This window comes from Trachinotus anak, unplaced genomic scaffold, assembly GCF_046630095.1.
Source record: "Trachinotus anak isolate AG129_WGS33_773 ecotype Australia unplaced genomic scaffold, CSIRO_AGI_Tana_v1 ptg000001l, whole genome shotgun sequence".
Lineage (NCBI taxonomy): Eukaryota > Metazoa > Chordata > Actinopteri > Carangiformes > Carangidae > Trachinotus > Trachinotus anak.
Window position 1 is genome coordinate 14,004,790 of NW_027273852.1, and position 22,035 is coordinate 14,026,824.

The window sequence follows — 22,035 nt, forward strand, 5'->3', positions numbered from 1 at the left end:
AAAACTGTGCTGGAGCCAGGCTGCCCAAGCCGCAAGGCTATGGTAGCATCTGGAGTGCTGGAGGAACACAACGCTGTGTTATAGCCTCATGCCTTTCCCATGATCTCAAACCACCACTGCAGGAACACCAAGAGCCATTATGCGAGCAAACATACAAACACTGCATGCATGACGTGCAGCTGTACACACTTAGACAAATGCATATATACAGTACGCACACAGATTTAAAACATCCTCGATTGTGAACATAATACTTGTCTGTACATTTTAAGGTCTACAGTTTGTAGCCGTTTATATATATATGTACAACCTGTATTTCCACTAAAAGGCAAGAATAGTATTTTTGTTTTCATGTGAAACTGCACCTTTGTTGTGGGATATCAAATTCAAGCTGATGGCCACTCCTTAACACAGCTTCCTGTTGTGTTTTGCTGGAATGTTTCCACCATCAACTACTTGACCAATCAGCACCTGAGCTACTGAATCCAACACAAATGGTTACATCAGACAACAATTTTGTGTGATTTTACAGAATGTTACTAGTTTTTTTTTTCTTTTTTTTAAATCTGAATCTGGTTGTGAATCAAAATACAGACTTATAGATAATTATGAATGGATGGACCCCATTTCTGCATAGGTAGTGGAGTAGTTTATAAGTAAATATCACAAAAATGTTCCATCCCGCCTCATCCTGCAGTGTCTACAAAACTTTCTAAAAGCATCCTGCATCTGGATCCAGAACAAACACTGCTGGCTTGTTTCTTGGCCCATGGCCTGACTTCCCAATATATTTGACTTCAATCAGTTTTTGAGATATTCTGCTAAATTATCCACCAGCAGTCAAACAAACAGACTGGGCTGAAAACATGACCTCCTCTGCAGAGGTCGTGACTTCACTGGCAGCCTCACTGTTATGTTGTTGCAGAATAAGTTCTGTCATAGTTGCTGTGTGAGAACTTGTATTGTTTTCTTCTAACTGTTGATAATACTCAAAATAAAGTTAGGGTAGGGATTGGTAAATACGTTATAAAATATAAAAAACACTTTATTGTGTTGTATTTGATTTTTAAGTCCGTATGGAAATTAATTCAATAACATTACCAATAGGGCAGATGACCACACATTTACACTGCAAGAATATAGCAAGGGAGCACAGCTGGCATTAACAAAAGTACACACACACACACACACACACACACACACACAAAAACAAAACGAAAAAAAACACACACACACACAAAGCAGAACAAGTTGGACAGGTTGTGCCAACCAAATTGGTCAAATGCTCCTAGGTTCAAGCCTTTTGTGTCTTTTCCTTTCAAGGGGAAAGGGACAAAAGCTGGGACAACTGTAGGCATAGCTAAATACAGGGCATCATTTTTAAAGAGGACAGGAGAAACTGGAGCAATTGGATAGACTGAGGGGGAAGACACTGTAATTATTTTCAAAGTACACCTCAGAGCACACCCTGAGTAACTTGAGATGGGCACGGCCTCAAATACCCATCATTCCAATAGAATTACACCATGTTGTAATACATGAATAAGATTAAAGCTCTGACCCAACAGGTGTCAGCAGTCTGTCTGTACAACCCACAATGCCATCGAGCTATTGTTGGGAAATACTTGTTTTTCTTTACAAAACATACCAAGATCTTGACCTACTCCTCCTTCAGTACCCAAAATACAGTCATAACCAGACACCAAAAACACAACACAGGAAAACAGACAGACACGCAAAACCCAGACACACACATATTCATAGGCAGAGCAAACAGGCTTTACAGTACAGCGTATTGTCAGTCAGGAGCTGCAGTTGGCATATGAAATCCTGACCCCTACTGTTCTATGTACGTGGGGGCAGCAGCTAGCTCGCACATGCAGACAAACCACACAGGTGTTTGTTGCTTTGATGCCTTTTTTTTTTTTTTTCTTCTTCACACTCATTGAAGTTACATCAGCCAAACAGAGTAAACTGGTTAATTAAGATATTATCTCCTAGCCCAAGTGCGTAAGTTGGGACCCACCCTGGCACTAAGCCGGCTGTAACAGAATACTTTTCTCCTCTCCATCCTCAACATTAGAGGTATTAACTCCCCTCAGATCCAGCCTGCTGTGCCTGCTCTCTCCCTCTCTCGCTCTCTCTCCTGTTGAACCTGCCATGAAGGATAACAACTCTAATCTGCAGCAACATACTGCTGCTCTGATTTAAAAGGGAGATTTAAGGCAGGCAGGAGCAGAGATTTCAGAAACAGCTTGCCTTCCTTGCAAACCCACCCTCGCTCCCCTCAAGAATGTGCTGCTGAACGTGATGAGGAATTGAGTCTCATGATGACCCCCCCCCACCCCCCCAAAAAAAACCACAGAGTTCATCATGGGCTTTTAAAGTGTTCTGGTACATGTGTGAAATTAATTATTATTATTGCAGTGAACCAAGAATGGTGTCCTGGTAGAAGACAAATAATCAGAGGAATCGAGGAGTCTCTCCGGGTCTGTGACCACAGCTATTGTTTATTCATGCTGGGCACTGAGGCAAATCAGCATTCAAGGATTGTGTGGATGGAGCCCCCTCTCTCCTCCCACCTCCCCCAAATTAATTGTTCCCAAAATTCTTTGTTCCTTCTGCAGAGGACAGGGGCATGGGTCATCAGAGGGCGAAACAGGGACATTATCCAAATATTTCAGGGTTCTGACTCAAGACAAATATACCACTGTGGAAGCCATTAGCACCGACACCATCATCGTATCAGGATAATAGAACTGCACTGACATGTAACTGCGAGTGAAAGGCTTCTTGTGTGAGGTTTCACGTGAGTACGTCCAAATGCATGCGGCCGGGTTTCTAATTGCTCTCTATCAAAACAGTGAAAACAGCCCAGAACGGTGTTACAGTGAGGTGACTGATGATTGGCCCAGCTGCACAGCTCCTGGTATGAAAAACAACACTGTGACATAGGTCACAGAGAGCAATTCATGAGCGCTGGCTGCACGACTGCAGGACCACCATAAGTTACTGAGTGGAAGAGAGGAAAATTAAAGAGGGAAAAAAAAGATTATGGTCATGGATGGAAATACCCATTTTGTGTTTTTTCTTTGATCAAATTTAACTGAGGCAACAAAAAACTATATTTTCTCACTTGTGGCCTTTATTCAAGCAGATGGTTTCAGTTTTATCTTGAGGTTTTGAGATATCCATCTCTGAAATGTTTGCTACAATGGAGGTGAAAGGAATTTTACGGGACTGAACATATATTTAAATAGGATTTGCAAATTCTAAAACAACATCTTTCTCCTCGGTTTATATCATTGTAAATTGAATATCTTGCTGCTGGTTGAACAAATCAAACAATTTGAACGAAATCACCTTAGTCTGTGACATTAAAATAGGCTTTTTTTTTTAGAAAATAATCACAAAATTAATCAATATTGAACATAATCATTAGTTGCAGCCCTAAATGCAAGCATGTGCAGTAACAGTTACCAAAATGTAGGATCATGTTACATTGTTTCAGCAGCAACATACACACAAACCCATAAGGAAGCATGGAGTTGGTCCAGTGTCACAAACAACAGAAACACACAGGATTGTGTTACCTGTGATTGGCTGCGTTGTGGAGGAACACAATATGGCCCTTTTCAACCAGCCGACACACAAACGCAGGGGAGCAAAATCAAAACTAGAGCTGACACCCTACACAGATTACAGCCTGTGACCTTCAACCAGACCAATGGCTGAAGTGAAGCTCTGCCTAAAACCTGTTTGAAGAGGTATTCTAAGTATTCTGGGCAACACCTTGATTGAATGGAGGGAAACAAATTCTTGCCCATCACAACAAGAACAGAAAAACTGGTATGATGTGTCTAACAATGTTACCTGTGCTGTTTGCTAAACCACCATCAGTGAAACCTTAGAAAGCAGCTTACTTCTCAAAAACCTAATAAGCACTTATTAGAGTACTATCTGCAAACTAACTTCATTATTATTCATGACAGACTGTTTGTGTTTACAAACTGCCATATACATGATCTCCTGACCTGCACGTTGCATAAACACTGCCACTTGTTCTTGATTGTCATAACAGTCACACTTGAAGCCTTTCTATTCAATTAACAAGGACCTCTATTATTCCACTGGGCCCGATGGTTGTAGGACGCAGCGCCCTGTGCTGACAGCTGGCCAGCTCTGAGGGGGCTATGTTCACAGCCATGGCAGCTAATGCAGGAATGTGTCCATGTGACAGGCTCCAGACCATTTAGTCTAGTTTTTAACAACCCACGCCAACCTCGCCATGCACACATGCCTCTGTTTAAAGTGCTGTGAAGCCGAGCAGCTTGTTAATCATTCAGTGGCAGAATCCACAAAACTTTCTCTTTGAACGGAAACTCTTCGCCTCGTGCCAGGACTTGGGTCTCTAATTGCTTTCGTATTTCCTCTGTGCCAGACTTCTCATGCATTTACCGTTAATATAATAGCTCCTCATCCTACACCTTTACCTGTTCAATTTGTTCAGCTCTCTGCTCACTCTCCCTAATTTTCCTGCCCCTGCCTGAGATCACGCCCCCACCACAGTCCACGAGCTAAGCCACTACAATGGACCAGTGTGCAAGTGTGAGAGACACTGATGTCACATCCAAAGCATTCAGATTCACCCCTCATGAAATTAGAACAATATTTGTTTAGTTACAGCCATGCAGCAGCCCCACGCCACCCTGCTGGGAAGGGAATTTGCGAGATGAGGAAGCAGAATTTCACCCTCATGTAAAGGGAAAAAGAAAGACTGAGAGTGTGGCTGGAGGTTGGGAGGAAATTTTAGATCATTTGACATTACACACCCAAAGAGAATTTTATTGAAAGCACTGGTGGATTTTTTTTCTGTGCTGGTAGCTATTTTGCATTTTGGCTACTGCATTAGAAAAAGGGGCACGTTATGACCATAAAAAAAAAACTTTGTTTTTTGTCTCAGAAAAGGAATCACTTGTTCAAACTTTCATTCTGAATATTACACATCTCCTAGAAATTCTCATAAACATCATATGTGCCATCATGTGTGGATACTTTTTTTTTTTGAGACCTAAAACAACAAAAAACATATGTATTTATTTGGCATGAATTATGTTTAAACCCTAGGTAGAATCTGCCTCCATGCCCCAGGAACATTACATGAAAACTAATGAGCAGGTCCAGGCATGACCTGACAATGAAAGACGCACGCAAACAGTGATGATGAACAGGGGTCGAAGCCATGTACCTGTGTTCTGAAAAGAGAGAGAGGAGCCCAACAGAGTTCTAGTGGCTTAAAGAAAAGATTGATCTCACCAGTTCCCTGAGACGTGAGGTTAAAGGTGACACATGCCTCCATACCTCTGTTGGTCCAGACTGCTATTATCTGGGGCTTGGGGGCAAGCAGCTGAGGAACCTGATCAGCCTTCAGCCATAAACTGAACTAACATACTTTCAATCAGAGATGAATGGAAAGGTAAAAAAAAAAAGAACAAACAGCTTCTCCTCTCTGGGCTGTCATCAGTCTTTCTTATGTAAACTCACATCAGCTAAATATCATGAGGATAAAAAAAAAAAAAAAAGTCTCACACAACAGCAGCACAAAAACACAACTTTTCCTAACTGTCATGGTGATCACCAGCAGATACCAGCTGTATATTATTTCCAGTATGGAAGTCCAGTTAGTAAGAGTAAAAAAAAGATAGTTTTTAATGTTTTTTTTTTTTTTAATTTTATTTACTCACCTCAATCCACCTCTGCGCCTCCACGTAGGCTTCGTCGCAGCTGACAGAGGACTGCTCACGCCACTCCATCGCGGGAGCGTGTTATCCGGGCTGCCGCGGCGGGACCGGTCGGTTCCTAATGGCCCGACGACACAGACGAGGGCCACTTCAAACAAGCAGACACAAAGAGCGCACTTCAAACCGGCCAGGTAGAGCAAAGGTGAACTTGTGACCATGCCCCTCATTCATGAAATATTCCTCCTATTGTCCCTGCCCACCGGCTCGTCAAGGGATCGGTGCAAGGTGTAACAGTAACGCGCTGCCTTCGCGTCCGACACACCTGCGGTGCGTGCGTGTTCTCGCTGCGTCTGCTTCACCTTTACGCGGCGACACTCTTCAAAGCCGGCCCGGGCTCACCTCGTCCGGCTGCAGGCAGCGACAGGAGAGGTCGTCTTTTCATCAAGTCAGAGCTGCGTGAGTTGGGAGGGTTTCCAAAGCGGGGTCCGGGGACCACCCACGGGTCTCTGAGCGGGTTCCAGGTGAGCGCAGGCGTTGAGTCCGCTGTTGTTTCCCTCTTGTGGGGGATTACCCTTGAATCCAGGTTTTCACATCACGGTGTAATTCTACACCCAGTTAAAAAAGCAGCGACTAAATATTCTCAGACTGCACCTCAGCTCCTCGGGATAACGTATAACAATGCAGGTCTGCTGACCACTCATCAGATAAGTGTATAAAAAAAAGTTTCTGAGTCTCTGGGAAAACTCTTGCACTTGAAGGAGCTCGGCTCTCCTCTTAAGACAAACCTCTCTCCTGCAGCGCCACCCAGAGGGGCCCGGGCACATTGGGAGCACATGAAAAACAATCTGCACTCATGCGAAAAGCAGATCCACAGCAGAGCAGCGCTGAAAAGTAACAGCATGCTATGTTTGCTATATACTGGCTATTGTACCGCTGTTGTATACATTCAAGAGGGAAATCAGTTTCTCTGCATTTATTTGAAAATTATAGTTATTCCGCAGATTCAATTTTAACATTAAAAAACCTCGATGCATGGTTAGGAAATGAGGTCTGATAGAATATACTGTATATAGGCCTATGATTTCATATAACAGAGTGGCAGAGGGCTTTCTGCGCAATGAGGACTTTCACTTTTTATTGCTACTTTATTTTGCTGATAAAAAAAAATCAAATACAACTTTGAATGTAGGACTTTTACTTGAAATGGAGTACATTTATACAATCAGACTTATACAATCAGAGTAAAGTCTCTCTTTGATTGGGTTGGATTTAACTCAAAAACAACCAGCAGCTCGTAACTGTCAGCTCCTCTCTTGATGTTTGATGAGGTAAATAATCTGAAAAAAAAAGAAACTTGTGGTCTATGGGTCTTCCTGGCTGGAAAGACCATATGGTTTAAAACAGATTTCTCGTAAGTAACTTGTTTTAAATTTTCGTTCAGTGTAATTTGGGTTAATAAACATTTTACTATACCATAGTAGTAGCTGGATCACCTTGAAAGAGGTTGAGCACCACACCACAGTGGTGATGGTGATACTTATTCCTCCTCTCCCTCTAACCACTTCTGCCCTCTGGGGTTTCCTTATTCCAAGAGGTAAGGAGATGCGATTGCAGACGAAAACAGTTGAGAGAATACTGCAGCTACATCCTCTACAGGACAGCCTTTGTTGGTTTATCTACAACATGGCTTACATCACAAAAACATGATACAGGCTCCATACAAACATCTGACTAGTTGCTTTTCATTTTATGGAATAAGTTGGTATAGTGGGATGGAATGAGCTTCAGTAAAATTAGGATAAATCAAGTTGTGAAACTTTTAGAGGATGATCGTGGTTGCATTCAGATCAAAAGCAATGGAGAGGCCTGCTTCACACTCAGGACTTACACCCATGTGGCAGAATATTTTTGAAATTGTCTTCAGGCTCGGACAGGCCTGGTACGTCTGACCCAGTTACACACATCTGACCATTAACCTGTCAATATCACATTTTCAAATGCCTAAGATGTTTGTGTCACAGAAAAGATGCATTAAAAAGAAATGTTTAATAAATTTCCATTTTTATTTGACAGAATTTCTAATTCTTATTACAAAAATGTAGGCACAGTCCACACAATCTCCATGTTTTATTTTCATAACCCTCTTTTATAACACCATCACCGCATAAAACAGCATTAGGCCTATTTGCTTTTTCAAAGCCATGACTGAAATTAAAGCCTTGCAAAACATGTTTCTTCAGCTGGTTTTGACCACGTGTTAGTCATATGATCAGAAACAAACCACTACGTCATACGGTATCTATCATTGAACCCAGAATAAAAAAAAGCAGTTGAGTTCCCTCAGTGACAATGTGTTAAATTTTCTTTCTTAACTGAAAGCCAAACACGCCATGTAAACACACTTTAGTGCAGTGTCGATGCAGTGCAGCTGATATCTGTATTAGAGATGTTTCAGCAGTGAGGAACTGGAAGATTTTGATCTTAGCAAGAATAACTTTTAGTTGCACAGCAGAGCCCTCATTCGCTTGCAATCTCATCTAACGCGTAACAAGCGATGTGTTACATTACTTTAGAATGAAATCCCTGACATTTTTTGATTTTCCTCACATCACTTGCTAGGTATTTAATTTAAGGTATTTTGAAGAGAAAAAAAAAAAAAAGAAATCAAATTTTCCATTAAAGTCAGCACTTGAGAATGTTTGGCAGTACTCTTTTCTTTCTTTTCTCAGGTCACGAGGGAGTTTCCTCAATATGAATCTTTGGAGAGGGCGATGATGGTGAAACGGACCTCCTGAGGGTCGCGAGCCATGAAGATCTTACAAACCTCTACAGCATCCTGCAGTGCAAGTGAACACAGGGGGAAAATTATGAATTGCATCTTCACATAAAAAGATATTTTTATGTAACATGTCGTGTCTTATTCTGTGATGTTGTACCTCAAGGAAAGTATCCTCAGAAGTTTTCTTGTGGACAATAGGGAAAGGTTTCCGGCCATCTAGGTATTAAAGAAAGAAAAAAAAAAAGTTTACAATGTGTTAATTTTAAGTTCATATATACATATATACATATAAGCATACTTCAATTGTGTTTAACTCACCCAGTTCATATAACTGTCCTCCGACATTCACAAAAGCTATAAAATGCAGATTCACTTTCTCATCTAAGCTTGGAGCCTGTAACAGACGAGATAAATACAAAGGTCTGTTGAGTTCAACATGTCTTTAAATGAAGTAGTAAAGTTCAACAGATCACTCAGAAGCAACCTCAGACAGCAGATCATTTGAAACTCAATACAAACCTCAGTCTGCCCCTCTTGTGCACTCGATTCATGTGTAACACGTATACTCTGGGGGAAAAAAAGGAGGAAAATTTGGTTTTCTTGTAATTTTCTCCTAAGCATTTAGGACTTTTTGCCAAACAGCTGCATAGATTTTTTTTTCCAGCTGTTTGGCAAAAAATTAAAAAAAAAAAAAAAAAAAAAAAAAAAATATATATATATATATATATATATACACGCATATTCTCATTTTTCTCATTGTAAAAGGGCTCCCTGGGAAACAGATAACTGATGCTTATGTGACAGACAAGCAGGCAAACCATTTTTTCACCTGTTCTCCTACTGACTGAAAGAAGCCTTATTCCTTTTTGTGACCAGGAGGCCAAACATATTCCAAACCTTAGTGGAAGTGTTTTACTCGTGTGTCTCTCTCCGACCTTTTCATCATGCCAACCTTCAGCAAAGATTTGCTGCTCTGCATTTTCCTACCTCATCTTTTTCCAGGAAGGCAGCCCTTTCCTCTGGGGTCATTTTAGAGGTTTGTTCAAGAAACTTCTTAAGAGCAGAATCAGGCTCTGAGGAGAAAGAGGAACAGACAAACAAATACCTTTAACTGTTTTGCTGTCATATCAACACAACTGATTATTTCTCAAAATGTAATAAAACCCAAACAGCGTTATATTGTCAATTAATTGTAAATTTAACCCTCACACGATCAAGTCTGCAACAATACAACCATACTGTGTTGTTGCTCTCAAGTTGTAAACATAGGAAGCTTTTCCATCTCTACCATCCCGTATGATGTGAGTAGAGTAACTACTCACCAAAGTCCAGGTGTGCCTGGTTGTTTGCCACTGCGTGAATTAACCCTATTGTTCCACAGGCATTTCCGATAGTTTGCTTCATGAAGTAGACGTCAGGGGAGACTTCCTGTCGCTGATCCTTGAGTCTCTCTTCCTCTTCTTGCTTGAACGCCTCATACTGGACAGCAGCACGAAAGAAGAGAAAGATTTGTTAAACATTGTCTGGTACGGCATGAACATAAGCCTGTGCAAACAAGGTTGAAATGTGCATAATGTGAAGACATCTATTATGGTTCATCGACATACAGTTGATATATCATACAGCAAAGATGTTGCAGGAATAAATTTAAGTACCTTCTCTGTCACTGGGAAGAGGAGTAGCACTGCACACACAGGTCTTGGTACCATGCTGAGAAGCTCTGGATCCAATCCATATACATCTCCAAATTGCCAGGTGGGCCTCATACCCAAACAATTAACAAACTGCACCAGAGCGTAGAGTAAATTTGTATGCATACAAAGACATAAAGCCAACCTAACAATATCTGGTAGACATGTTTAACTTTAAGTGGAGTTGCAAGTAATAACTGGCTCCTGAATTTAATCAAAAAACAACTGATTCCTACCTAAGCCCAGAAAGGCTAAACAGGTGCCTGTGACATTAATAACATTACTACAGTTAAACTGTAAATGCATTGTTGTCTAACAAATACTTTGCCACTGTGTCAGCAATCTAAACCTCTGTTAGAAAATAAAAAAAGGAAAAATATCAAATACTTGCAATTGTAACAAAACAAAATTATGGGTGAGACTTTATTTTACAGGTCCAGAATTTCTTAATCATTTCCAAGAAAATTTCCTGTAAACTATGTATTTTGATACTACTTATAGAGAAAACCTTGATGGAGCTTTTCCATTTAAACTCAAGTAAACATAATTTCATTATTTATTATTAATGACTGGAAATTTTGTTGTCCATGTACACAACCTAGGTGTACCAGTCTAATACAACAATCCTGCAATAAATCGTACCAAACAATGTTCAGTTTTTGTTGAAACTGTCTTTAGAGTGTGATGCAACTAAATAATCATTTTGGAGGGCCCCAGTTTGTTGAACAGAGATGCATTTCTGTTATTCAGCCTACCCTCAGTGATATAATAGAGTGGAGACAATCTCAGAAATACCTGTCAGTGTAACATTACAGCACCACAAACTACATCCTATAAAAATCACCCTGAAGTTGAATCAACAGCTCTTTAGGATTTACTGCAGGACTGTTGTTTCAGACTGCAATCGCTTTGGCTTGGTGTACCTGATAAACTGGCCATTGAGTTGCATTGAATTGTATACTTTCCTTATAACAGGAACCAAACTGTTTAGTTTGTGTGAACCTGTACAATAAAGCTACATTGTCATGTAATGTAGCAGAAAGTACAATGGGCAGCTGCATGACATGTACAGACAGGTGACAAATTCAAAAGGAAAAACTAACATAATGTGTGGTAGTAAGGTAGATGGGCCACCGCAAGTTGCCAGAACAGCTTCTATGCTCATTGGCGTTGGATCTACAAGTCTCTGGAGCTCTACTGGAGCGATTCTTCTGTCATTTGGTGTTTGGATGATGATGGTGGAGAGCGCTGTCTACCATGTCAGTTCAAAAATCACCCATATGTGTTCAACTGGGTTGTGCTCTGGTGACTGCGAATCCCATAGCATACGATTCACATCATTTTCATACTCATCAAACCACTCAATGCCCTGCATGGAGCCATCTGTTACTCCACTCATTTATTTAGGTTTTTTCCTTTAATTTGTCCCCTTCTGTATCTAATCATGTAATCTGTTATCATAGTCTTAGATATACAATTACAGCATGCTGCTAGCAATACACCCGGGTAATGGTAATGTCAAGTTCTTTGAGGCATGTCTGCTGGTATTGTGTTTACTCTTCAATGTTAACGTTACATTGGGTGTAGCATCGCTGCTGGGTAGGCCTTGTGCCTCGGTCTGCACGTTGCTTTGCCGCCGATTACTCAGGCCCATCTGGTGTTAAATTCAGTCAGGAGAAAATACTCACCTTTGTCATGACCTGACAAGAAAAGACAGAAATATAAATGTTAATCAAATTGCTGTTGCTGTTGAGAAAAGCAGCCACACCGGCTGCAGCTTTGTTCTCTCTGCTAGCATCAGTTAGCCGGCCCTCACATGCTTGTGAATGAATGACTTCGACATAATGTGGCAGACACATCGACAATACGTACTTCTGGATTTGACTCCAGAGGCAACCAGCGTGGACAGTCCATTTTGGAGTAACGTCAAATGTTAGTCGTCCTTCAGCCGAAAACTGAAACTGATTTACAGAAATCTGTTTGACAGCTGGAAATCGCTTCCGCGTCTGGAAAGTGCACCTTGATATGCAGGTAAAACGCAGGGGTACTTGCTTTTTCATAAATCATAAACACAGCATAGCCAAAACTTTATGACACAAAAAAACACTGTAATATATATCAGTTATTGTTGTTTTATACCGTAAATAGTTTTGCCATAGTTCTTTGTCTGCAAAATGAAGGATTTCTGAATGTAACATGCACATTATCAACCCAAGAGTGGACCAATCCAGGGTCATGGGCGTGTTTCAGAGAGACAGATTCGCAGCGGCTGTGGTTGGTTATTCCTTTTAATATGATTCAGTTTGCGTATCTAATCATTTTTTGATTTCCCACTAATAATAATAATAATAATAATAATAATAATAATAATAATATTAATAATAATAATAATATCAGGAAACCGGTTCGAATCGGTGTGTAGCCTAACATATGACCGTCACACGGGGCCGCTGTTGTTCTTCATCAGCTTAGGTCCCTTCCTAGACTATAGGGTCCCCTGTTTATAAAAGACTTTCTTAATCAGAAAATTGTATTTGACACTAATGTTGGTGAGAAGTCAGAAGCAAAGACACCTGAATGTTTGCTTCGTCACATGAGAGGTAGACAGAGTTCACGCTGACACCTCAGTGATGAGAGAACTGTCAAGCATCTGCAGCACAGCTTACTTGGAATGATATTCCTCTCAGGCTTATCAGTCAATGGACAAGCCAGACTACAACGAGCAATGCAACGCTTCAAATGACATAATTCACTGCAACAGCATGAAAAAAACCAAAGCATTGAGCCAGTGCAGTCAGTGCGTCTATTACACAGTCTTTGTCTACTAAAAGCTATATTAGTTAGATTTCATGATACTGTGTTAGGTGTTCCACCATTATCCTGTCACCCACTACCTCCACTGTGTCAAGGGGACATCCCAGAACAGAGCTGGCCTTCCTGATCAGCCTGTTCAGTCTCTTCCTGTCAGCAGCGGAGATGCCACTGCCACAGCAGACCACACCGTAGAAGATGGCTGATGCCACCACAGAGTCATAAAAGATCTTCAGGCGTGCCCCCTGCACTCCAAGAGACCTAAGACCTCTTTTATCTCGTTATTGAATTAATGGGATGATGGTAATGCTCATGCAAAAAATCATCTAGGCTGTGCCAGGGTTAGCAGAAACACTTGGGCGCTGGTGTACATATCAGTCAGCAGTCTTGTATTTTACCCCATCCTGCCTCTGTTCGGTCAAACTTTTGAAAAAAATATATCTGTCCACATAATACAATATTGTTCACAGCACATTTGTGTTGCTCACTGCCCAAAAGCAAGAGCTTCACAAAAGCATGTAAAGAGTCCTTTTAAATGTAATAATCGCATCATAGTTGGAAAAATTCACATGTTCTCCCAATTATTTTTCAAATTTTCACTGCATGGTCTAAACTGTATTTGGCTGTGGATGACAAAAAAAAGTAATAATCTGCTCTTACCCTTTCATCTAAGAAGTAGCCAATCTATAGGCCTAACTAAAGCTAAAAGGTAGTGGAATAGTCCCATTGAAAAACCTAACACCAGCAGATTCTCTGTTGTACCGCCTCATTTCTTTTGCTCCAGTCTCGCGTTGTTTATCGTGACTTTTTTCATGTGACTTTTGTTTTTACTCTCTTGTGGATGCAACCTGAAATGTGCAGGAGTAGCTTAATACTGTAATTTTACTTTTAAAATGAAATAGTATAGCACTTATTTACACTAATGGGTGTGTTATACTCTGACCTGCTTGCAGGTCAGCAGCTACTTTTAGTTAAGCCACAAGGAAACAGCTGGAGGGTGAGAAACACTGTACAAACTATTTGCACTGATTAAACACTGTTGGTAAAAAAACAAACAAACAAAAAAAAAAAAAACCCAAAACAAGCAAAAGGTGGTTAAACATGACCTAAGCAATTATCCTCGGGAAATGTTCATTAGTCACTGACTTTAACACGGCGTCGCTCAGAGCAATAAGAGGAGTTATAAGCGGGGAGCTGCTCGGTGGAGGGACCTCGTCTGTGCCTGTCGCCTTCCCGACACCTGACGGCGCAGCGTGGACCTCAAGGTGAAAGCACCAGCCTGGGTAAGCAGCTATTTTAAACAAATCATTTAATGCACTTTTTTTTTTTTTTTTTTAACTCTGGCCTGTTATTTGTGTTGATGATCAAACCGCTCGTCTGGAGGCCGAGGGTGGTGGGACAGATTATTTCTTCAATGAAGTCGACCTTCATGCTACCTGTGATGCTCTGTTTCCTTAAACACCGCCGTACAGGTGTTCTTTCAATTACATGTTTTAGCACTGAAGCTATAGTTAGCGATGGTGTTGTATTGTACTTTATTAATTTTGAGATGTACTAAAAAAAAAAACAAAAAAAAAAACCGTCTCAATACAATGTAGTCCAGTATAACACCACCTTTAACTATGACCTCAGTAATAAATATATGTGAATTTACTTTTGTAATGTCAGCAAAAGCTATAATATATAAATATCCTCATCCTCTGTCCAGTCTCGGTGCTGCTGGAGCTGGACCAGCACACACACACCCGGCCAGCGCGCCTGTGCCTCTGCCTCTGCCTCTGCCTCACACAGGCTGCACTGAAACTGAGCAACATATTTCTTTTTTTTCTGACAGCAAAATGATCCAAACGGAAACCCTGACTCGCCATGCTAGCGAGCAACAAAGCGCAGATGCCATGACGGAGACATCAGAGGAGCATGATGAATTTCCTGACCTCTACAAAAAGAAAGATGGCCTGCAGCCGCCATTGGTGGTGGTGTGGAGAAATGTCGTACTGATGACCCTCTTGCACGTCGGTGCACTTTACGGGCTGTATCTCATTCCTTCTGCATCGGCTTTAACTCTTGTGTGGAGTAAGTTTATATTGCAGGAGGCTTGACTTTCAGCATTTTGTTGTATTTCCTCTCCTTGTAAATCCCCGCAGATCCCAGTGAGAACTGATGACGTGTGAACATTGCAAAGGTGTAGTCTTATACCCACCCCAACAAAAAACCCCATTCTGCAAAAACAATCTTTTTATTAAACATCAGAGCTTAGAGACCCACTCAGACATAACAACATGTACAGTTATAAAAAACAAAAATATATACAATCACAAAAAGTAGCAAGAGTAGAAATAAACTAGTATAATAAAATAAAATACTAATATACAAATAAAATAGAGAATATCATTTCTAAATTGCACAAATTCTCCATCACACAAATAGAATAACACACTTAAAAGAGTCGAATTATTACAATATTGCACTTCGTTAACACACTGTTGACCAAGAGTCAAGACGAAACCAATTCACCTTGGTGTGCAGATTTATTTTGTGTTCTTTTTAACGATTTCACACAGGGGTCATACCTGTAGGGATAATGGAGAGTGAGTCACTCTGGCTTTATAACTTTCATCAGACATCTATGCATGTTAGTCTCCAAAACTATTTTCTCCCTCTGCAAGGAGCTCAAACTCTCAAATCCTGGATTGCCTTGTCTATGATTTACATAGAACCACATTCAGCAGATTTATAGCAACTAAAACGTGACAGTGGGCCTGCATGCTTCAACTGTCCCATCTCTGCACATTCATAACTTTTCTCCCGAGAGTGGCTTGAGAGTAATGGAGAGAACATGGTGTCTCAGAAACCTTGCTCTCACAAGTGTAACATTAATGTCAGTGCAGTGGTGATAGTTTCCCCTGAGATAAAAGATACCTGTTCTTTCCACTTATCTTTCTTCCAGCTGCAGTCTACTACCTCTTCACTGCTCTTGGTGTGACTTGTGGAGCACACAGATTATGGAGCCACAGATGCTACAAGGCTACTTTCCCCCTGCGAGTCTTCCTTGCAATCTGCCAGTCCATGGCCTTTCAGGTAAAACAGAAAAAAAAAAAGTCCTTTATATTAATTACAGCATTTACAGCCAGAATTACAGTGGCAATAGTACAGTATAATTGTCAAGTTTTTTAGCATTTGATCCCTGACCTTAATGTAATGATATGAAGCTTTGATGTGTGTCTTTGCATTCTTCACGTAATCCTCTCGATTTCTGTCCGTCTCTGTGTACAGAATGACATATACGAGTGGGCTAGGGACCACCGTGTCCATCACAAGTTCTCAGAGACACATGCGGACCCCCACAATGCCAAACGGGGTTTTTTCTTCTCCCACATTGGCTGGCTGCTCTGTCGCAAGCATCCCATGGTCATTGAATATGGCAAAAAAGTGGATATGTCAGACCTGAGGGCAGATAAAGTGGTCATGTTCCAAAGAAGGTGAGCAAACACTGACCAGAGTTTGCATTTGGGTTTACTGCTGTTGTTCTTGTTAAATATGTATGTAATATGCTGCACTCACTGGAGGCTATTTACTCAGACTTAGTTCAATTCAATTCTATTAAATTTTATTTGTATAGCGTCAAATCATAATATACATTATCTCAAGGCACTTTACAGGGTAAGGTCGAGACCTTACTTTGTTACAGAGAAAAACCCAACAGTTCCCTCAAAGAGCAAGCGCTTGGCGACAGGGGGGAGGAAAAAACTCCCTTTTAACAGGAAGAAACCTCCAACAGAACTGGGCTCAGGGTGGTCTGCCTCGACTGGTTGGGTTTAGGATGAGAAAGGGGGGCTAGGGGGAGGAGAGAGGAGAAAATAGAGAGAGAGAGACCAGGAACAGCTGTATAGGTAATGGTGTTATCAATAATAATGATAGATAACAGTGGTTAATAGTAATGATGAGTAGTGGTGGATCTGGATCCCGCCGCGCCAGAGGCAGAGATACCTGCAGAATGAGGACAGAGAGAGGGAGAGAGAGGAGAAGCACAAACTACGGGAGAGAAAAAAATACAAAGTTAATGGCATAAAGTCGTCGAGAGAGAGACAGAGAGAGAGAGCCCAGTGCATCATGGGAATCCCCCAGCAGTCTAGCTCTATAGCAGTATAACTAAGGGATGGTTCAGGACATATCTGAGCCAGCCCTAACTTTAAGCTTTATCAAAGAGGACAGTTTTAAGCCTGATCTTAAAGGCAGAGAGGGCGTCTGCCTCCCGAACCCACCCTGGAAGCTGGTTCCACAGGAGAGGAGCCTGATAGCTGAAGGCTCTGCCCCCCATTCTGCTCTTACAAACTCTGGGAACCACAAGTAGACCTGCATTTAGACAGCGAAGTGTCCTGTTGGGAAAATAGGGAACTATAAGCTCTCCAAGGTACGATGGTGCCTGACCATTAATAGCTTTGTAGGTGAGGAGGAGGATTTTAAATTCTGTCCTGGATTTTACAGGGAGCCAATGCAGAGAAGCTAACACAGGAGAGATGTGATCTCGTTTCCTAGTTCCTGTCGCTACTCGTGCTGCAGCATTTTGGATCAATTGGAGGCTTTTTACTGAATGTTTGGGACATCCTTACAATAAAGAGTTACAGTAGTCCAGTCTTGAGGTAACAAAAGCATGAACTAGCTTTTCAGCATCCTTTAGACACAGAATGGGTCTGATTTTTGCAATGTTCCGCAGATGGAAGAAGGCTGTCCTAGAGACTTGCTTTATATGTGAAGTAAAGGACAAGTCCTGGTCAAAAATGACACCAAGGTTTCTGACTGTAGCACTGGAGGCCAAGGTGATGTCATCCAGTAAGTAAGAAATTACTGGTCATCCAGGTTTTTATGTCCTTAAGAGACGCCTGAAGCTTCACCACCTGGTTAGTCTCACCTGGCTTCATGGATAAGTACAGCTGGGTGTCATCTGCATAACAATGGAAATGTATCTGGTGCCTCCTAATAATATTTCCTAGAGGAAGCATATATAGAGTGAAAAGTATTGGTCCTAGCACAGAACCTTGTGGAATTCCATGACTGACTTTAGTGATGATAGAAGAGTCATTATTAACATGAAAAAACTGTCTGTCTGACAAATATGACTTAAACCAGCTTAGTGCGGTTCCTTTAATGCTGACCATATGCTCTAGTCTCTGTAATAAAATCTTATGATCAATGGTGTCAAATGCAGCACTAAGATCAAGTAGGACAAGTATAAAGACAAGTCCATTGTCTGAGGCTAAGAGGAGATCATTGGTAACCTTAACCAGAGCTGTTTCTGTGCTGTGATGGACTCTAAAACCTGACTGAAAATCTTCAACCAAACCATTCCTGTGCTTAGTGGATTCACAAGCTCTGGTGCTTCATAACTGTTTCACAGTAATCTTGTCTCCTGTGCAGCGTTTGTGGATTAGTAATTTTTTTTTTGTGAGAAACAGAATGCCAACAGGATTATGACAGGACATTGTTCATCTGTAAAAATCACTTTCCATTTCAACAGCAGGCATATTCAAAGTGCCATATGAACAGTTACAAATACAAACCCAATCAAGCCCCACACAGCCTATACCTATACCCAGACTGAGCTGGGCATCAGCTGGAATAAAACACTTGACAGATATCCCTTCTCTGGAGCCTGACTCTTTAACTGGAATCAGCGTCCATATTGGCCGCCTCGACCAGGGGAATTTAGAGTGGAAATGTTACCTTGGCAATAATTGGTCCTTCAAGCTAGATTGAGAGAAACTTCTCACACAATATGGGCACTGCAGTCCCAGGCATGCCAGAGAGCCAAGACTCTAGAAGCCACAGCTCTCCAAACTCCTATTGCAGAACCAACAATGGTGTCTACATCATGAGGGACACCATCACCAGCCTCATCACACTTTACCCCCTTTTGGATCTTCTTGGTGGGTGTGACGTCCAGCTACAGGCTCACCACTGCCTGGGACACTTCCCACGACACTACATCCAGATCCAGTATCAGCTGCCACATGCTCCACACTTTGCCAATTGGTGCTACCATGCCTCCTATGTTTATCAAGCACATCCAGCCCTCACAGCTCCCCAGCCTGGTTACTTGTCATTAGAAAACTATTGCTTCAATGCCAGTTAAATCTAAAAGACTTGATTTCAATTAGCCCCAGGGTTGGGGTGAATTACAGCCAGTTGACAATGGATCTGAGTGAGGTATGATTTGTTCTTTTATCTTAGGTACTACAAGCTGTCTGTGGTGGTCCTATGCTTCCTCGTGCCCATATTGGTGCCCTGGTACTTCTGGGGTGAATCCTTGGCTGTGGCGTACTTCATCCCTGGGCTCTTGAGATACACTGTGTTTCTCAATGCCACCTGGTCGATCAACAGCGTTGCGCACAGGTGGGGCAACAGGCCTTATGACAAGACCATGAACCCAGCAGACAACCCAGTGGTTTCTTTCACCACTGTAGGTAAGGAAACATCATGTGCACTCTTCACTATACTGTAATTTGTCCCACAGTAATGGGGTTATACTGCACATAGACTTCATATGCATTTTTGTGTAATTTATTATATCCTTGTGTCTAAGGTATATTTGAATAATCTTTGGCTGTGCCAGTTTTAGCTTTGAAACTTAAAGGTGGTCAGCTTTTTAGTTGTGTATTTGCTATAGTTGGACACTTATGTTATATTCAATTTCATTGTTTCCAGTGAGTCTGGACTTTAATGTACAAGAAGCAATCATTTTGGCAGACTTTCCTTCACTTTCATCTGTATTTCCTTACAGAATTAACATTAATCACACCATTGTATCTACTAAGCTCATTAGCAAGATTGCTCTTTTGTTCTGTACCTAATTAAATGCTATCCTGTTCTGTCATTTTAACTACAGTATTTAAAAAAAAATCTTATTATTACCTTTGGTAACTTAGCTAGTTACATTACAGGACAATCAGTCCTTAAAATTTTCAAATCTAAAAACAAGTTTCAACTTCGCTCTTACTTAGCATTAAATCCATTTTTGGTAAAGTATGTCACTCATTTTATCCACTCATATCTTCATTGAAGTTATGCACCTGAACTTGTCATTCAGTGAAGCATAAAATGTTTTTTTCCTTTGTTTTCAGGGGCAGGCTTCCACAACTACCATCATGCATTCCCATTTGACTACGCTGCCAGTGAGCTTGGCTACTGGCTGAATTTCTCCACTGCCTTTATAGACCTTATGAGCTTCCTGGGTTTGGCCAAGGACTGCAAGAGGGTGTCAAAGGAAATGATCAATGCTCGTAAACTGCGAACGGGTGACAGCATCAACAAAAGTGGCTGAGTCCTGCTAGTCTGTAATTGCAGCAACATGATAGCAGCATTTTGGTGGTCGGGTGGTAATTACCATGCTTATGATTATGAATTACACATATTCATTTGACTAATATTGGATTTATAGAGTTGTAGAACTTTTCATAAATTGTGTTTGCCCGAAGTCCTTAAGTTTCCTCACCAATTATAATCCGTGGCTAGCAACTCGGGTACATATGCAATTACAGCTTTTCATCTTATTATCAAAGGGGCAGAAGGAGAATGACAAAGGCTAAATGGGATCTAAGTCTCTGGCAGCAGTAGAACAGCTAAACAACTCTTTGAATGGTGTGCCAAAGCACTAATCACTTCTATTCCAGAGGTAAGAAAACCTCATTCAAAATCCCACTGACATTTAACTTTGAGAATCATGAGGGTTTCAATTTCCAAAAGCAAGTGTTGTATTGGATGACAGATTGTACAGAAAGTAAAGCCCGGGAACACACTTCTTTTCACAAAGACCAGTGATGGAAATGCCAAATGAGAGCATTGCAGTGAGTTACAGAAGCTAGTGGAACAGAGGCTCGCCTGGCGGTAACTGCCTGTTTAAATATGTTGTTTCCTCTTCTAAAATCATTTTATCATTGTATCGAGTAAAACTGTGTAACCTTTGTTGAACAGCAGCCACTGTGGCTACAAATGACAATTCTGGTATTACACAAAGTACTAAACTGCCATATCTGTCTAAAACTTGCTAACATTAAAGCAGAAAAAACCAATGAGTGTATTAAACAGGGTAGCAGTACATTCTATTGCTTATGAGGAAACTTTTCATTTGTAAGCGAATAATGTATTTACTCTCTCAAATGTTACATAGCTTTGTTTGCTTTATTGGAGAAGGTACTGCACTATTATTTCAAGATATATATTGTTTGCCTTGCGATTCTGGCTTTTCCAAAAAAATCTATTCTTATTGTCTTTTTCATTAATTGTGCTGATTTACTTAATGAGATTCAATTTCTCTCTGTTTGTGCTGCTGCAATATCAAATTGTACCCCTGGATGTCAGTAAAGGTTTACAAAACTTTAACTGTTTTCTTCTGATTCTTTTCAATTGAGTTCCCATGTTAAAAGCTAAAATAAACAACTGCATGGATGGTATGGATGAAGGCTCAGTTTTAGTGTCTGTTTGCTGCAGGGGTTGCATTTACGTCTCTACTTCAAAAATTACACCTGTGTGTGTATGTGTATATATGACTTCAGAAAGTCTTCAGACCCCTTCACTTTTTGCACACTTTATTGTGGTGTAGATTTAATTGTAAATTGATAAAACTGTGATTTTTACCCATCAGTATATAACCTATGATAAAGTGAGAACATTTAGAAATATTAGAAATTTTTCAAATTCATTAAAAATCAAAAACTGAAATCTGATTGGAGTCCACCTGTGGCAAATTGAAATGACTGTGCATTAGTAAGGCACACACCTGTGTATACATGGTCCCACAGTTCACACTACATGTCAAGACAAAAATCAAGGCATGAAGTCCAATGCTGCTGTAATTTATGTCCTGTTTTATTATGAGTTTACTAGTAATTTAGTACAAATTATAGGGAGTGTATTAACTAGACAGTTATTTTTGTTAGTTGTGTTGGCTTTATGAAGAGCCATTGATTTGCACTGAAATCCTAATGACTGACTGACTAAACCCTAGCTAGAAAACATT

General features: G+C 40.8%; 3 protein-coding genes across 13 annotated transcripts in view; 1 reads left to right on the forward strand and 2 right to left on the reverse strand.

Moving 5' to 3' along the window:
- The window catches only part of LOC139621994 (LIM domain only protein 7-like), a 49,722-nt gene extending 43,257 nt beyond the window's left edge, over positions 1 to 6,465 (reverse strand). For 2 of the 10 annotated variants that reach the window (XM_071479043.1, XM_071479057.1), the window contains exon 1: positions 5,745 to 6,465. In XM_071479043.1, the coding sequence (XP_071335144.1) occupies positions 5,745 to 5,813 (69 nt within the window). In that variant the 5' untranslated portion in view covers positions 5,814 to 6,465. The remainder of the gene's footprint in view (positions 1 to 5,744) is intronic. The other 8 variants (XM_071479084.1, XM_071479020.1, XM_071479025.1 and 5 more) reach the window with 5 other exon arrangements.
- A 1,318-nt stretch (positions 6,466 to 7,783) lies between these two features.
- Positions 7,784 to 12,235, reverse strand: uchl3 (ubiquitin carboxyl-terminal esterase L3 (ubiquitin thiolesterase)). 2 transcript variants are annotated; one of them, XM_071479126.1, is made up of 9 exons: positions 12,084 to 12,235; positions 11,900 to 11,911; positions 10,176 to 10,304; positions 9,843 to 9,999; positions 9,508 to 9,593; positions 9,040 to 9,087; positions 8,839 to 8,914; positions 8,678 to 8,736; positions 7,784 to 8,577 (listed from the first exon to the last, which is right to left on the reverse strand). In XM_071479126.1, the coding sequence occupies exons 1-9, from the start codon at positions 12,123 to 12,125 to the stop codon at positions 8,488 to 8,490; spliced, it is 699 nt and encodes a 232-aa protein (XP_071335227.1). In that variant the 5' UTR covers positions 12,126 to 12,235; the 3' UTR covers positions 7,784 to 8,487. The 2 variants fall into 2 exon arrangements, with proteins under 2 accessions (XP_071335227.1, XP_071335218.1); XM_071479117.1 differs by lacking the exons at positions 11,900 to 11,911; positions 12,084 to 12,235 and adding an exon at positions 11,788 to 11,880.
- Positions 12,236 to 13,340: 1,105 nt separating this feature from the next.
- LOC139622092 (acyl-CoA desaturase-like) lies at positions 13,341 to 21,469 on the forward strand. Its single transcript, XM_071479221.1, has 6 exons — positions 13,341 to 14,305; positions 14,857 to 15,095; positions 15,970 to 16,100; positions 16,296 to 16,501; positions 19,251 to 19,483; positions 20,141 to 21,469. The coding sequence occupies exons 2-6, from the start codon at positions 14,861 to 14,863 to the stop codon at positions 20,338 to 20,340; spliced, it is 1,005 nt and encodes a 334-aa protein (XP_071335322.1). The 5' UTR covers positions 13,341 to 14,305; positions 14,857 to 14,860; the 3' UTR covers positions 20,341 to 21,469.
- The last annotated feature ends 566 nt before the right edge of the window (positions 21,470 to 22,035 follow it).

Coding starts and splice junctions, on each gene's coding strand:
- uchl3 (XM_071479117.1), bottom strand. CDS start 11,865: ATGGGCCTGAGTAATCGGCGGCAAAGCAACGTGCAGACCGAGGCACAA. Junction 10,305..11,787: donor GCAGCGATGCTACACCCAAT/GTAACGTTAACA, acceptor GCTCTGGTGCAG/TTTGTTAATTGTTTGGGTAT. Junction 10,000..10,175: donor TCTTCCCAGTGACAGAGAAG/GTACTTAAATTT, acceptor GCTGCTGTCCAG/TATGAGGCGTTCAAGCAAGA.
- LOC139622092 (XM_071479221.1), top strand. CDS start 14,861: ATGATCCAAACGGAAACCCTGACTCGCCATGCTAGCGAGCAACAAAGC. Junction 16,101..16,295: donor GCCAGTCCATGGCCTTTCAG/GTAAAACAGAAA, acceptor CTCTGTGTACAG/AATGACATATACGAGTGGGC. Junction 19,484..20,140: donor GGTTTCTTTCACCACTGTAG/GTAAGGAAACAT, acceptor CTTTGTTTTCAG/GGGCAGGCTTCCACAACTAC.